The sequence below is a fragment of the Cornus florida genome, unplaced genomic scaffold, assembly GCF_030987335.1.
Source record: "Cornus florida cultivar Cherokee Brave unplaced genomic scaffold, ASM3098733v1 CherokeeBrave_3.0.0_Hap2_Chr05, whole genome shotgun sequence".
In the NCBI taxonomy this organism is placed as follows: domain Eukaryota; kingdom Viridiplantae; phylum Streptophyta; class Magnoliopsida; order Cornales; family Cornaceae; genus Cornus; species Cornus florida.
In genome coordinates, this window is record NW_026775575.1 from 89,851,039 (window position 1) to 89,866,720 (window position 15,682).

The 15,682-nt window shown below is 36.7% G+C and overlaps 1 protein-coding gene across 1 annotated transcript; it reads left to right on the forward strand.

Annotated features, from left to right (window-relative positions):
* The first annotated feature begins 1,192 nt into the window (after window positions 1-1,192).
* Window positions 1,193-12,813, forward strand: LOC132307523 (ras-related protein RABB1c-like). Its single transcript, XM_059805316.1, has 7 exons — window positions 1,193-1,349; window positions 1,443-1,577; window positions 10,303-10,442; window positions 10,533-10,615; window positions 11,532-11,736; window positions 11,892-11,960; window positions 12,533-12,813. The coding sequence occupies exons 2-7, from the start codon at window positions 1,532-1,534 to the stop codon at window positions 12,623-12,625; spliced, it is 636 nt and encodes a 211-aa protein (XP_059661299.1). The 5' UTR covers window positions 1,193-1,349; window positions 1,443-1,531; the 3' UTR covers window positions 12,626-12,813.
* The last annotated feature ends 2,869 nt before the right edge of the window (window positions 12,814-15,682 follow it).

A 15,682-nucleotide genomic window follows, 5' to 3' on the forward strand; every position in this document is an offset into this window, starting at 1 on the left:
ATATATTTCCCTGTCTAATTAGAAAGACTAAATTGTTTATTTTCTTTATACATTTTCTTATCTAAATTAGATTTCCTTTTATTAAAAAATATTTTCTTTATACATTTTCTTATCTAAATTAGATTTCCTTTTATTAAAAAAAAACTCATAATAAATAGTTAATTTGAGTTTTATAAAAACTTTTTTAAATAGGTAATTTGAGTTTTATAGAAACTCTTCTAAACACCTTATATTAATTTTAAAATAAAAACTCATAACAAATAGGTAATTTGTGTTATTCTAAAAGAAAACATATATACTAAGCATATAAATTTATTATTAAAAAATAATGTACTATTGCACGTGAGTAAAATATTATTTAAAATCAATATTTAACAAAGTAATTAAATAATTCTAAATTCTAAAATATCCATTAACATAAAATTGACAAAAGGTAAAAGAGATAAAAACGTAATTTTTAATTGAACTTTACAATAGGAATTCAATTATTGATGGGTGTATTTTCAAACTCCTAAAACAATATCAAAATCAAGCCTATTTTTTATTACAATTTACTTATATTTTATTTATTCATATATTATTTATAAAATTAGAAAATATGTGGAGACTAAATAGACTAAATTATTTATATTTTTATATATATATTTCCTTGTCTAATTAGAAAGACTAAATTATTTATTTTCTTTATATATTTTCTTATCTAATTATATTTCCTTTTATTAAAAAAAACTCATAATAAATAGATAATTTGAGTTTTATTGAAACTATTCTAAACACTATATATTAATTTTAAAATAAAAACAAATAATAAATAAATAATTTGTGTTACTCTAAAAGGAAACATACATATGGAACATATAAATTTATTATTAAAAAATAATGTAGTGAAAGACTTTAATATACTAAAACACATTTGTACTTTTAAAAATAGTATAGATATAGATATTGTATTTTCTAAACCGAAAAATAATTATTTTCTTTTACATTTATCATTGTTGAAAGAAAGTAGTTTCTTGGGCTCCTGATTGGGCTCGGACCACTGGACTGATAGGCTGGCATGACGATGCATTCAACGATACGAAACGCGGTTTTAGATAACGCAATGGGCTGTACCTTCGAAGTTGGGTAAGGGCCGTACCTTCCAAGTTGTTTCTGAAATTCTTTCTTTCGGCGGTTCAAACAGCGTGTCATCGTCATCTAAGCACGGTATTTTTATATTGATAAAAACAAAACCCTCCTCCTCCTCCTCTCTCTCTCTCTCTCTCTCTCAAAGAAGGAAGAGAGGAGGTTAACTTCGCTTGAAATTCCAAAGCTTTCCTGAAACCTCTCTAGCTTCTCCTTTTCATTCTGTAAGTCTCATAATATAGAGAATCCTTATTCTCTCGTAGCTTCTTATATATTCCTTTAATTTTGTTCAAATTCATTCATCGTTGTCTGATCAGATCTCGTACAAAAGCACAATTGTATAGTTTGATAGATGAATTTCTCAATTTCGGAGCTATTTTGAAGCAAATCAAAGATCTGAGCGACCATGTCCTACGCTTACCTCTTCAAGTACATTATCATAGGAGATACCGGTAATCTTTATCTCAATTCCTTTACTTTCGATTTTATTGTGTAATACAGATTTTAGAGTTTATTCACACTGTATGTGTGTTTCTCTAGATCTTAAGGAGTTTTGTGGCAACTTTGATATACCTAAACTGTGAATGATTCAGGAGAAATACTCGCACAAGATAGATAATGCCTGTATTGATCTTTTCATACATTGAACAACTGAAATTTAATGTTATGTGTACTTGGTTATCCCAATATATTTGTAACGATCCGAACCCGAGGGTCCGAATCGCTAACCGGCCTTTACCCAAACCCGAGGTCAACTAAAGGCACTATCGTTATTTCTTATATCAATATATAATAATAATAATGATAATGGGATCATAGGTATAAAATATGTCAAAACAGTCCACTAATTCGTCAAAAAAAAACTGTGGAGGAGCGTCGTCCGCCACTTCCCTTCCAGAAAAATGTTAATAATAAAATGGGGTAAGCCAACCGCTCAGTAGGAAGTGTCTAAGATACACCTCTTTCGACCCCGTGAATCCATACAAGGAATAGAATACAAATAAATGGGATCATGCCTCGGGGAAAGCAAGTAAAACAACGGTGATATCAACAAATACATACGCAAGTCGTCTAGCCACCAAATATACAATGTATGCCAACACAATGCCATGCCATGCAGTGTCGCTCCCCATTTCCGAAACAATACCGTTTCAACTTCCAAACCGTTAGTGCAATCCGACCCAAGGCACCTCCAAGGCGTCACGAATGGAGGGTTGACTAACTATCCACGACCACAAGGCACCTCCAAGGCGTCGCATCCGGCCTAGTTAGCTCAACCATACTCCCTTCTAGACTACACTAACAACACGGACCACTAGGTGTCCGGTTTTCGTAAACACTCTTAAAAATATTTTCTCAAAAATAATTTCATTTATTTATTTTTTGTATATAAACTTTTCTCTTTACTTTCCTAATGGTAATGCATGAATTATGCAATTCCTTCAATGCTATGACAATATACAATTTCGTACATATCATCCACATCATTTAGACATGTTTAAAATATGAATTTCCACACAATATCACATTCTCGTATTTCTAATTCATGGCATTTTACATACTTTCAATTTGCAAATTCAACAACTTAAATACATAAGGCTTAAATTAACATCATTTAAGCATGTACCATCTCAAGAAGGCGGCTATCACATAATCACACACTTTCTACAACACAAAAAAAATCATGTGTACAATATATAAATTACATCTCAAGAATTTAACACAATATAAGCATGTTTGTGCATCAATTAAAGGAGATTAATTCACAAAGCTCAAAGAAATAGGTATTAGAACACCCCTACCTCAATTTGTTGAAAACTCCCAATTTGAACCCTAGATTTCAAATTTCTTAGGGTGTACCAAATGATAAATTGCTTACATCCATGCGTAGATCTCGACAAGCTCTTCGTTTTGCTGCAAACGACACCAAAAATCTCCAAAAGATGAGTGAGTAATTAAAGCTTGAAATGTGAAATGAAAAAGAAAAATAAGAAGCAGAGGAGGAGAGAAGACAGCCGCGTAGAGAGAGAAAGAAAATTGGGTCTAGTAATGACCCCTTGGTCATTATAATGACTAAAGCCCCTGTGGGGCCCACGGCAACAATTGTTACATTTAACATATATATATATATATATATATATATATAATTGGTAATATTACAATCTACCCTCCTTCAAGAGATTTCGTTCTTGAAATCTACCTTCCTTAAAGAAGGAGGCTCACAGCAGCACACCTTTCCAAGAAACCTCACAAAACCCCAATACCATAAACTCACCTACATTATTGCCTTTGACACCGGACGTCACCTGGCAATCACGCACCACTACCATAAAACTCCAACGCTCATCACCCTACGAGGGCACTCATCACTCAAAACATCGCAACGCAAAACCAACTGGTACGCTCTACACTATACACGACTCAAAACGGACATCAGTCTATTCTACACAGTCACGAAATGCTCCAAAGCCCAAAAAAAGAACAGTCATCAGACCACCGAAAAAGACAACATCAAACCTCAACTCATCCTCCAAAGAACACGCAAAATCCCAGACAAGGAACCCTATCCATCACACAATTAAGCTCAAACTAAATCTACACATCTCTGTCAAACCAACCCTCGCCATCTATCACACAGCTACATCATCACATACTAGTATAAGTGACCACCAACCGCACCATACGACAATCATCATACTAAACAACTTCAAAAAGACAAAACAATAGATTTCCCAACGACTACATAATCATGAGTCACCAAAACAATAAAACGTACTATCCTGAATCCTGGACACAAATCCTCAAAACGAGATTCTCAATAATCGATGATTGTACCACAAACCCGTTATCGGACACTTGGTCTCACCTAGCACACCTCGTTACCCGAGACAACCACCTGAATCCATACTGTCACACTGACACAACCCGCAATTCCGTGCTTTCATTATTCCTGACAAACGAAAACAATCATGGACTTTTGACCCGACATTGTGCTAAAGACGGACTGACTCAGGAGAAATGGTTGGCCAGGCCATTCTCATCCTCGATCCGATCTCAACACAGACGTCGTTCTTGTCCTCAAGTCCAAACCTCAATTACAGTTTCACACAGTCTACAAAACAACAATAAAATCCACTCACTATCAATCCATCACTCTACATAACCTCAACAACTATACAGTCACATACCAGCTTTAAAATCGATCATACCTCAATCACGTAACCCATAACAAATAGGAAACAACATAGCACCAAACGTCACAATCACCGACCAGCATAAAAGACCTCTAATCTCCTCATAACACCCACACCAGGTAAACAACTCCATGTCATAACTTGGTTCAACTCCTATCTCTTCAAAACACATAATGCGACTATTTCATACCTGAGATTTCAATACCAAAGTCAATCATTCCTGTTATTCCTCAATAGAATCACACATTCGTTTTCTCTAATCACAAAATTCTAAGGTAACATCAACACTTATCCGCAATACACTGCTCAGATCAAACGCCTATAGCAACATCCGAGTACATGGCAAACGTTCACTTAATCATCCTCGAACTCCAAATTCACGGCGCATCCCTTAGCCATCACCGCTAGTACTAGACTCCGAAAACTTACAATCTCCATTCGGTAACTCGTACCTCACACACTACTGGTTAAGACCACTCTCAGAACAAGCACTACAAAACCCAAAGACTGCACCTCCCTCTGTGGAAGTGAGTCGACCCCTCCAACCAGGACTTCTACCGACGAACTCTAACAGCACAAAAAACCACACACGAGTTCGTCCATCTAAGGACGCACGCCACTCCTAAATGGAAAACAAGACTCACGACAAACGACGTCCTTGCCAGGACTAGAACAAATGGAAAGGGTAACAAACCTTGCTCTCACAAGAGACTAACGACTCGTACTTGAATGCATCCGACACCTTGTCACATGCTACACACCAACATTCCAACCATGGACACCCAATCTCACCTGGGATGAAGTAAACTCCTTACACACAAATAGAAGAACCAAATGGATATCCGTACGGAACTACGAACTCAATTTTAGGCGACCCCGCCACTGACAGACCGTCATATACTATCAACACAGAAACCTCGCATACGATACCCCGCAACGCCTATGCTAACCAATACCAATTAGATCCTTACCACCCATTCATCGAGTACTAAGATACAACTCATAACACAACCATCAGACAAGAGCATCAATGCTTACAACATACCAACACTGGAAACGATCACAACTCATCGGACACCACATCCCGTCACTCCCAAATGACAACCCCTATGCTATAAAATGACATTTGCCACCCATTCCATTTCTACCTTCCTAGATGATACTACCTCGATCACCGTCCAGCAACCTACTGACTCATCAAAAGAAAAAGGTGCCTATCTAGCAACATCGTCCTCATTAGCTCTAAAGATTAAGCAGTCCACAATCGCCTCGATAGGTGCACAACCCCATCACCTACCTGACAACACACAGCAAACAACTCACAATTTGTAATCCATCATTGGATTATACCTTAAACTGTCCGTTCGTCAGCATTAAACATCACACTATAACCCCTTTATTGCCACTCATCCCAAACAACGGTTCAAACTTATCATCCCGCCAGACCATCAAGCCACCACCAAGCAATTCTTCCTCAAATATCCTTAAGATAACACCATCATAACAAGAAAATGAGCATTACTCTCGATACTCTCCATGGTAACCACTACTTACTACTAGAAAAGAACCTCTATATGGCAATGCCATGCAAACACATCTCCAAGGAAAAATGAGCACAAAAACCAGAATGCTCAATACCCAACTATCTCCTTAAAACCATCTACAATGTAATCAATCACAACGCTTGATCGGATACCCCAACCATTCTTCCCAAGACACCCTACACACTCAGTCAAAGAAGCCTTACGCCCTAGCGCCAACACCATCACACTCATTCTTTACCGTTCCTCAAAACACCCTTGACCCTGACAAAAATCAAATGGGGCTACCAGCTAAACCTACGAGGTCACCCTCGTCCCAAACATTCTAATCATTAGTCTATCTCTTTGAATTCCTTAAACACCAAGCACTAACTCCTCCTACCCCAAACGCAACATGAAATTCAACTCCAGTCCACAGCTTTCAAATTTTAAAACACAATCCATTTAGTAACACAATGCCTACGATCAATCACTTCATTCACAACAACTAAACGTACCAATGACCACATACTACTTACCTTATCGTGCAATCCTATACTACACAACTAAAACTGACCATTATACCTCACCTCAAGACCTTCTCGACAACCGTGACAACCTACAACCTCGCTCATCAACTAAGCAATGCAATCAACTCACCGAGAGTCGATTACCTGCAACACACTCCCGTAGCTATCAAAATAGGAATCACTCCTCGATAAACCAGTCTCTAAAATAGATTCTCACAACCCACGAACTGAATCACATCAAACGGTCGGTCACCTGGTACTAGCATGACTCCAGTAAATGCCTACGTCACCCTAGACTCATAGAGTCCAACAAGTCCCCTTAACCACCATAACCAACATGGTTCCTTAGACCATACCAGAATACTCGAAATACACATCTACGACCCCTAAACCACACTCGTGACTCTAACAACCGCTATCACACCTACCACGACCGATTCGTAAAGAACCACTACACTAAATCGTAACCTAAGTCATAAACACTGACCTCCTAAGGTCATACTGAAACTCTCACTTCCACGGTCACCAGAACCCATTCACCAATGCATGAAACTCACACACAACAAAGGCATCATGCCATGAAATATGAACACGCTCTAAAGTCGTGCTCTAAGCACCGCACAAAATGCAACTTAAAAGATCAGGTTGACTACATGCCAAATAGCTCAATTCACAAGCTAGAAGCCCACGCCATTAATTCGACAAGAACCGGCACCCAAACAACCCTGGAGCAACCGAACCCCGCGTCTACTCAAGTCAAAACTTACACAACCATCCATGCTCAACTGCATATTCCTATACATGTATACATATATGTATAATAACCGTATCCCATACCATGATACAATCATACCCCATCATTTAAATTTATTTATTCATTTTAAAATACTTACATAACCATGCCTAATAACCATCACAATACCGTGCTCATTACTCGTCACATTAATATTTAAATTAGAGCTGCACACACCGTGCCTACCACTTTTCGTCACCACAATTCTCATACACAATCAACATGCTTTTCTTTTCTTTCACATTTCATTTACACGGTTATATTGTCTAATTGTTCAGCTATGTAATATAAACTTTAGCATATAAACATATAAACGTGCAAACACATAGTAAGGAAGCATGTCTTTCAAAACCGTAAACACATAAACATATAAACAAGTAGACAGTTAAGCATCCTTTTCAAATAACAAAACACTTTAGCAAATAGTCACATAAATAATGCAAATGACCTCCCACACAACCCTAGGTAGGCCTCTACCCGTCGTCCTAATGGTTTTTGAACCAAATTTGTAACGACCCGAACCCGAGGGTCCGAATCGCTAACCGGGTCTTTACCCAAACCCGAGGTCAACTAAGGGCACTATCGTTATTTCCTATATCAATACATAATAATAATAATAATAATGATAATGATAATGGGATCATAGCTACAAAATATGTCAAAACAGTCCACTAACCCATCAAAAAAAAATTGTGGAGGAGCGTCGTCCGCCACTTCCCTTCCGTATCCTGAAAAATGTTAATAATAAAATGGGGTGAGCCAACCGCTCAGTAGGAAGTGTCTAAGACACACCTCTTTCGACCCTGTGAATCCATACAAGGAATAGAATACAAGTAAATGGGATCATGCCTCGGGGAAAACAAGTAAAACAACGGTGATATCAACAAATACATACGCAAGTCGTCTAACCACCAAATATACAATATATGCCAACACAGTGCCATGCCATGCAATGTCGCTCCCCATTTCCGAAACAATACCGTTTCAACTTCCAAACCGTTAGTGCAATCCGACCCAAGGCACCTCCAAGGCGTCACGAATGGAGGGTTGACTAATTATCCATGACCACAAGGCACCTCCAAGGCGTCGCATCCGGCCTAGTTAGCTCAACCATACTCCCTTCTAGACTACACTAACAACACGGACCACTAGGTTCCTCCTAGGCGTCCGGTTTTCGCAAACACCTTTAAAAATATTTTCCCAAAAATAATTTCATTTATTTATTTTTTGTATATAAACTTTTCCCTTTACTTTCCCAATGGTAATGTATGAATTATGCAATTCCTTCAATGCTATGACAATATACAATTTCATACATATCATTCACATCATTTAGAGATGTTTAAAATATGAATTTTCACACAATATCACATTCTCGTATTTCTAATTCATGGCATTTTACATACTTTCAATTTGCAAATTCAACAACTTAAATACATAAGGCTTAAATTAACATCATTTAAGCATGTATCATCTCAACAAGGCGGCTATCACATAATCACACACTTTCTACAACACAAAAAAAATCATGTATACAATATATAAATTATATCTCAAGAATTTAACACAATATAAGCATGTTTGTGCATCAATTAAAGGAGATTAATTCACAAAGCTCAAAGAAATAGGTATTAGAACACCCCTACCTCAATTTGATGAAAACCCCCAATTTGAACCCTAGATTTCGAATTTCTTAGGGTGTACCAAATTATAAATTGCTTACACCCATGCGTAGATCTCGACAAGCTCTTCGTTTTGCCGCAAACGACACCAAAAATCTCCAAAAGATGAGTGAGTAATTAAAGCTTGAAATTGTGAAATGAAAAAGAAAAATAAGAAGCAGAGGAGGAGAGAAGACAGCCGCGTAGAGAGAGAAAGAAAATTGGGTCTGGTAATGACCCCTTGGTCATTATAATGACTAAAGCCCCTGTGGGGCCCACGGCAACAATTGTTACATTTAACATATATATATATATATATATATATAATTGGTAATATTACAATATTAGTGTGTTGTATTGTGTGCAAGTTTTGTTATATTGAGTCAAGTTGGTAACCTTTTTTCATTGTTTTCTTTGCAATGATAACTATATATTATATATTATGTTTCTGCATAGTGTGTGTAAAGACCAAAATTGTGCCATTATTGCATATGAAAGAAGGTTGGTAAAAGGATAAGATAAGTTTCCCAAAGGAAGCATTTACGATACTAAGTTTTACTTATCTTTTAGCTATGTTCATAAAGTTGTTACCTAAAGATGTCGTGTACACACTAGGATCCTCTCCTGTGTTCATTGCGACAACTTTAAATTGTGATTGCGACAACTTTGAATTGAAAATCAAACAACTGCGTAAATGTGTTGAATTCTCGATTTAATGGTATTATAATGTTGCAACACGATGTAATATGTTGCACAGGTGTTGTATATTCAATATAAATGTGTTTCATAACTTTATTTAAAGTTGTTGCATGGGTGTTGCATTTTGTGATATAACTGTGTTGCATTGTAAGAGATGGATCTTACATATGTATCGCCCATATCCCAACCAGGACTTGACCCTTTAGGGTGGTGGGAGATACCACTCAAGCTACTAAATGGGTTAGCGACACTCCTCGTCTATTGTCTTTCCAAGATTTAACTTCACAAGGTATAGGAAAAGGTTTGTAAAGAGTAGGAAGTAACTTTACTTTGTAAGATAGCTTCATGGTATTACTTAGTTTGGACTATATACAATCAAAAGATTCAATTATTTTTCTAACTTTCGCCCTGGCCAAGGAAATTCATTAGTCTCTTAATCGGGAGGGTTCCAGTGGACATGTGTTGTACATAAATAATTTTAGAAGGCAATAGGTAAAGGTGAAGCATTTTGTTTTCCCCAATATTTGGTGAAGTTTCACTCCTTAAATGTCCTCCAGTGGTATAAAATTTAGTATATTGGAAGTTGATTGAATTAGTCTCTTTCGCTTTATAAGGAATAATGATCATGATGGTAGTGGACTTGTGGCCATTATCTCATATTAGATCTTTACAAATTATGACTCCCACTTATATTAAACTACGAGATGAATGTTTTTGTTGCAGTAATGAATGATGGAAGAATTTTTGAAACTCATGTGTGTTTGATCCTTTGTTACACAGGAGTAGGAAAATCATGTATTCTTCTGCAGTTCACTGACAAACGGTTTCAGCCCGTGCACGACTTAACCATCGGTGTTGAATTTGGGGCCAGAATGATCACAATTGATAACAAACCAATAAAGCTGCAAATATGGGACACGGTTGGTTTATTCTATTCTTTTTTTGTTTCCTTATTTGACTTATATTACATTCATGCACATTTATATTTCATCATTTCATTGCTATGTCAGGCGGGTCAAGAATCATTCAGGTCTATTACGAGGTCCTACTACAGAGGTGCTGCTGGTGCACTGTTAGTTTATGATATCACTAGGTATTATTCTTATTTGAATCTTTAACAGTTAATGAAGCCATTTTCTTTTATAAACTAAAGAAGTCATTCTCTCGTTTAATGCATGTAAACTAGGAAAAAGTCTTGCATATATAGTTGTGAGTATGTTCTTCTGCATCTTTAGTTGTCATTAGTCATGCTACTGAAAGAAGGAAATTGATCATTTGCTGTTCACAATATTCTAAAATATTTCTTGGATTATTTGTTTTCAGTGACTTCTATGCTATATTTTTATATTTGTCCAACCTAACTGCCTTCCACAAAAGAGGCTGTATCAGTACATTGTCTTATGATGCGTCTCTTTCTTAGTAACATTATCATCATTATATCTTTAAGAAGAAAAATTAATAATTATCATCCTAAAGGTTTTGAAGAATGTGCATTATGAGGAGACTCAATTGCCAATGTGTTTACAGGGAATGAGCATTTTTAAACAATAATGAATGAGCTGGGAGTTATGTTGAGCCATATAGTTGATATATTCTTCATGGAAAGTACAGCCAAAACAAGATAATAATTTCATAAGAAAAACTCACACAATGATACAAGTCAGAACAAATAATAGGCACTTCATTATGTTGAGTTTTTTGACTGAAATGACAAAATGATTTACAAATTTACAGAAGCCATTCTAGTCGTCAACTATTTGCTCGTCTGGAGAGAGGATGAATTAGCATACCACTGTGCAGAATTATCTAATATATTCTGGCTGTGTGTGTGTGTTTTCATTTATTATTGCATGGCCAATTTTTAATTATATACACACTTCAATTGAAGATTTAGATAACTATGGATTGGGTTGACTGTTTGGGCTGGTCTCACTGGCTTGGTGTAGTTGGGATTTGGCTCTGCCTCTCTGGTTGTAATAAAGTACATTTTTAATGGTTCTAATTCTTAGGAGGGAAACTTTTAATCACCTTGTTAGCTGGTTGGAGGATGCAAGGCAACATGCAAATGCCAACATGACTATTATGCTTATTGGCAACAAGTGCGATCTTGCTCACAGAAGGGCCGTAAGCACAGAGGAAGGAGAGCAGTTTGCCAAGGAACACGGTTTAATATTCATGGAGGCATCTGCAAAAACTGCTCAGAATGTTGAGGAGGTGATGAATTTGCTAACAGATGTTTTAAAATGTTACCAACTGAAGCTTCTTTACTATTATATTTCTTTGTTTTCCACTTATCAAAAAGAAAAATTATATTTCTTTTTTTCTTTCTGACACTCTCCCCGTCTTTCCTTTTTCTTTTGCTTTTGCAGGCATTTATAAACACAGCTTCAACAATCTATAAGAAAATTCAGGATGGAGTTTTTGACGTATCAAACGAGGTATGCCTTGGATTTATTTTCTCTCTTTTTCTGCTGGTATTTGGATAGTTCAATGTGAGGTGGGCCAAAAAAGGTTTAATTGATTAAGGTGTTTCAGTGGTAATTCAATCTTGAAGTCTTGAACATATATATTCATGAGGCCTTGGAATGTATGATCATAGCATAAATTAGCAACTGCGTAAGATCAATCACATTGAGGTTCACCTATTAAAACTATAACTTCTGGTTACCCTTTTCTCCTTATCTAGTTTTAGTGAGACAAATATTTCAGTTGTTAAGTGGCATCCACTGTAATGCTGAGAGGGGACATGGGTGAAACCATTGTCTCATAAACTGTCCTGTTTTTGAACACGAAAAGTTCAGTTTCGGATTACTCGTCTAGTTGCATGGGAGATGTGGTGAGTAATTTTGGCAACATGAAGTGAAACTTTTGTCCTGTTAGTTACTTTTTGAACAGCTATTTTGATTGGTTGATAGGTAGGATTTGCAGTGCTTGTGCTTAAAAATTAAGCCTTTTTTTCTTTTCTTTTCTTTTTTTTCTTTTTTTTTTTTTTTCGTTTTGGTTTTTGCAGTCTTACGGGATAAAAGTTGGATATGGGGGCATCCCAGGGCCAGCAGGAGGTAGAGATGGGTCTGCTTCTCAAGCAGGGGGTTGTTGCAGTTGAAAGTGGAACTCATTTTCTAAATCAATCACATTTTTAAGCTTTCTTTACTTGTGCTACTTTAGGCTTTTTTGATATTCTCTGTCCTTTGAAGCGAATCATCAGTTTATTTTTTGATTGTTGAAATTTATCAAATATGTGGGGGAAAAAAAAAAGACCATATTAATTAATAGAAATTACTAATTGTTCAATCTGTGTGTTTCTTCCACTGGGATTCTTGATGACTTATTGTAGAATTCAATGGTTAAATGTTGTATTTGTGTGGGAAGTTTTTTAGTTGGAATCTGTAGTCCTACCCACCCACCCTTGGGGCCTTTCAGATGTCTCCCACTGGCTGGCATTGAGGTTTAAATGTATTTTAATTTTATGAGCCCTTTGATATGAAAGGATGGGAAGAAAGGCAAGCTAGAAGGTATGGGAATAGGAGCATTCCTTCATGTTCTTTGGCTCTGTATGTAAGTAGTATCGCGAGAGAAAGGTGTACTTTTTTTCTTTTTGAAATGGAGGATTTTTCGCCGCTTTATTTCTCGTAGGAAGTACCATACCCCGATGGATCATCCGTTAGATGGATTTTTCGCTACTTTATTTCCCTCCGCAAATCAAATCTCAAACCCTTTTCTTGCACGGCTTGGACTGCTAACCTGATTCAGTGAGTTAGTGAATCAATGAACTGCGACAGTGCAGTGACGACGGCATAGTGCTCTGAAGGCGTCGGAGGTGAGATCGGGTTGATGGAGGCATCGTTGGTGGTGATGGTGATTCGATTCTGGGTACGGCATGGTGGTGGTAAGAAACGGCGATGCAAGCAGTTCGGCAGTGATGAGGACGATGAAGGCAGACGGGAACTGTCTCTTCATGACGTCGATCTACGGCGGAGGACGACGAGGAACCGGGTCAAGATTTCCTATGAGAAAGTGCCTGTTACAGTGAGCTTCCAGCGAATAAGGAGGAGCTCAGTGAGGAACGCCGATAAGATCAGAGCACCGCCTTTCCGTCCTGCATCGCTGCCAATCAGAATCCTTGCTCGCCGACGTCGTGTATCACCGGAGGGACTGTTGGGTTCAAACCCAGTTTCACACTCTCTCCCTTTTTTTTTTTTTTGGATAAATAGAAATGCAACTGGTTTTTGGGGCAAGAAATGGAGATGAAGAGAGGGAAAGAGAGAGAGAGTTGGGTTTGATGATGAGAGTGAGCACCATATTGAAATAGAAGAGTAGGAGCTGAACATTTTTTTTATTGTATTGGGTGTGGGGGTGGTGGTGGCGGCTCTGGGTGCGGTGACTATAGTGGTGGAGCCGCCACCAACAATGGTTGTGGCACTGATGTGGCGACCGGGAGCCCTCAAAAAAGGGCATAATAGGAAGGAATGGTAAATTAGGGTTTTAAAATTTATTTTATTTTAATTTTGACTAAAAAGTTGCCAGAGGATTTTTGAATTTTATAAACTCAAATATACATTTTCAAAAAAGAGAAACTATTTGTGTACAAAACCTATATTTTAGAAGAAAAAAAAAATTGTACTTAACCTTTTTATATTTTATTGCATTCAAATTAAATCCTGTAGATAGGATTTATATTCAACCCATATAATTTTTTAAATGATAAAATATACTCCTATATGAATGAATCAGGTTGAATTTTGGATATCTTTCAAAGAATATCCACCCAATTTTTTATTTTTTATTTTGAATTCAAAATTAAAATCCAAACTTTTAAATTTAGTGTTAAGTTAAACCTGCTCTATTTTATACATGTACCAACGAAATTCTTTAGGAGTGATTTCTAAGATATTTAAACTCTCATCCCGCAAGATGTGAAAGTACAAATTTACTATAACATTATTTCAATAAGGTTTTTTTTTTTTTTTTTTTTTTTTTTTTTTCTAAAATTGGGCAAAATTGAAATTTTTGTATGGGATTTTAATACTTGATATGTTTCGAAGCTGTTTGCGGCAATTCAAGGAGCACGGTGAAATCTTCACTTCTATATAAGCAATTTCAGTTTTAGTGCACTCTAGGGATTCCGGTTTTGAGACCCATTTTGGGAGTTTTTTTATCCTCCTTGAGGTAGGGGTCTCTAAATCATGTTTTTCTTGTACCTTTGTGAATTAATTTCTTATTAATTGTTGTTAACATGTTAATTGGTGTTACTTTCCCCTATAATGATTTAATTGTTGTGTACAAAGTCCATAATTATACGTATTAGTTGATTTATATGAAAAACATGCCTAAGTATTAAATTTCTATGCCTATTGTGTTGTTAACTTGTTAGAAATGATGTATAGGAACATGTGTAATTTTCTTAGAATTTCTTGTAAAGCATGCTTAATTGTATTGTATGAAAATCCCTTATTATCATAGCATTGAAAGTATGAGACATGTATGCATTTCATTGGGTATGAATGAAGGGAAATGATTTGAAATAAAAGAAAAAATGATTTTTGGGAAGAATTTTGATGAAATGGTTTTGAGAAAACCCGGTCGCCGCGGAGTCACCAAAGGGCCGTGGTGTTAATATAACCTAGAGGGAAGTAGGGAAATTAATCTAGTGTGGTTGAGCTAGCTGGGCCCCAAATGACACCGCGGGGGTACCAAGGGTCAGGGATAGTAGCCAATCATTCTCTTGTGTCGCTGCGGAGTCATCGAAGGACGGATTATATTAACAGTTTGAAAAATGATGGATTTGGATTTTGAAAATAGGGAACGACATACATGGCATTGCATTTCATGGCACATCATTATTTACTTTGAATTTAGAATTGATGTTGTATTCCTTCCCGGCATAGCATGACCCCTATCCTCTATTCCTATTCATTATTTGGATTTACGGGGTAACAAGAGGTGTGTCTTTGGCACCACCTATTGAGCAAATTACTCACCCCTTTATATTTAACATTTTCAGGTCATAGAAAGGAAGTGGCCGATGATAATCCTTCACAAGTTTGAGGAGGACTTGGAGTTCATTTCTTTTGCTATCTTTTGTAATTAGGTCATTCTTTTGTAAAAGCCTTATTGTGGAAGTGCAATTAAGTTAGCTGCTTTGGCCTTGTAATTTACCTAT

Bases quoted from the DNA above. Each gene is read 5' to 3' on its own strand.
- LOC132307523 (XM_059805316.1), top strand. From the start codon at position 1,532: ATGTCCTACGCTTACCTCTTCAAGTACATTATCATAGGAGATACCG. The intron at 10,616-11,531 runs GTATTATTCTTA...TCTAATTCTTAG, and splicing joins TTAGTTTATGATATCACTAG to GAGGGAAACTTTTAATCACC. The intron at 11,961-12,532 runs GTATGCCTTGGA...TGGTTTTTGCAG, and splicing joins TTTTTGACGTATCAAACGAG to TCTTACGGGATAAAAGTTGG.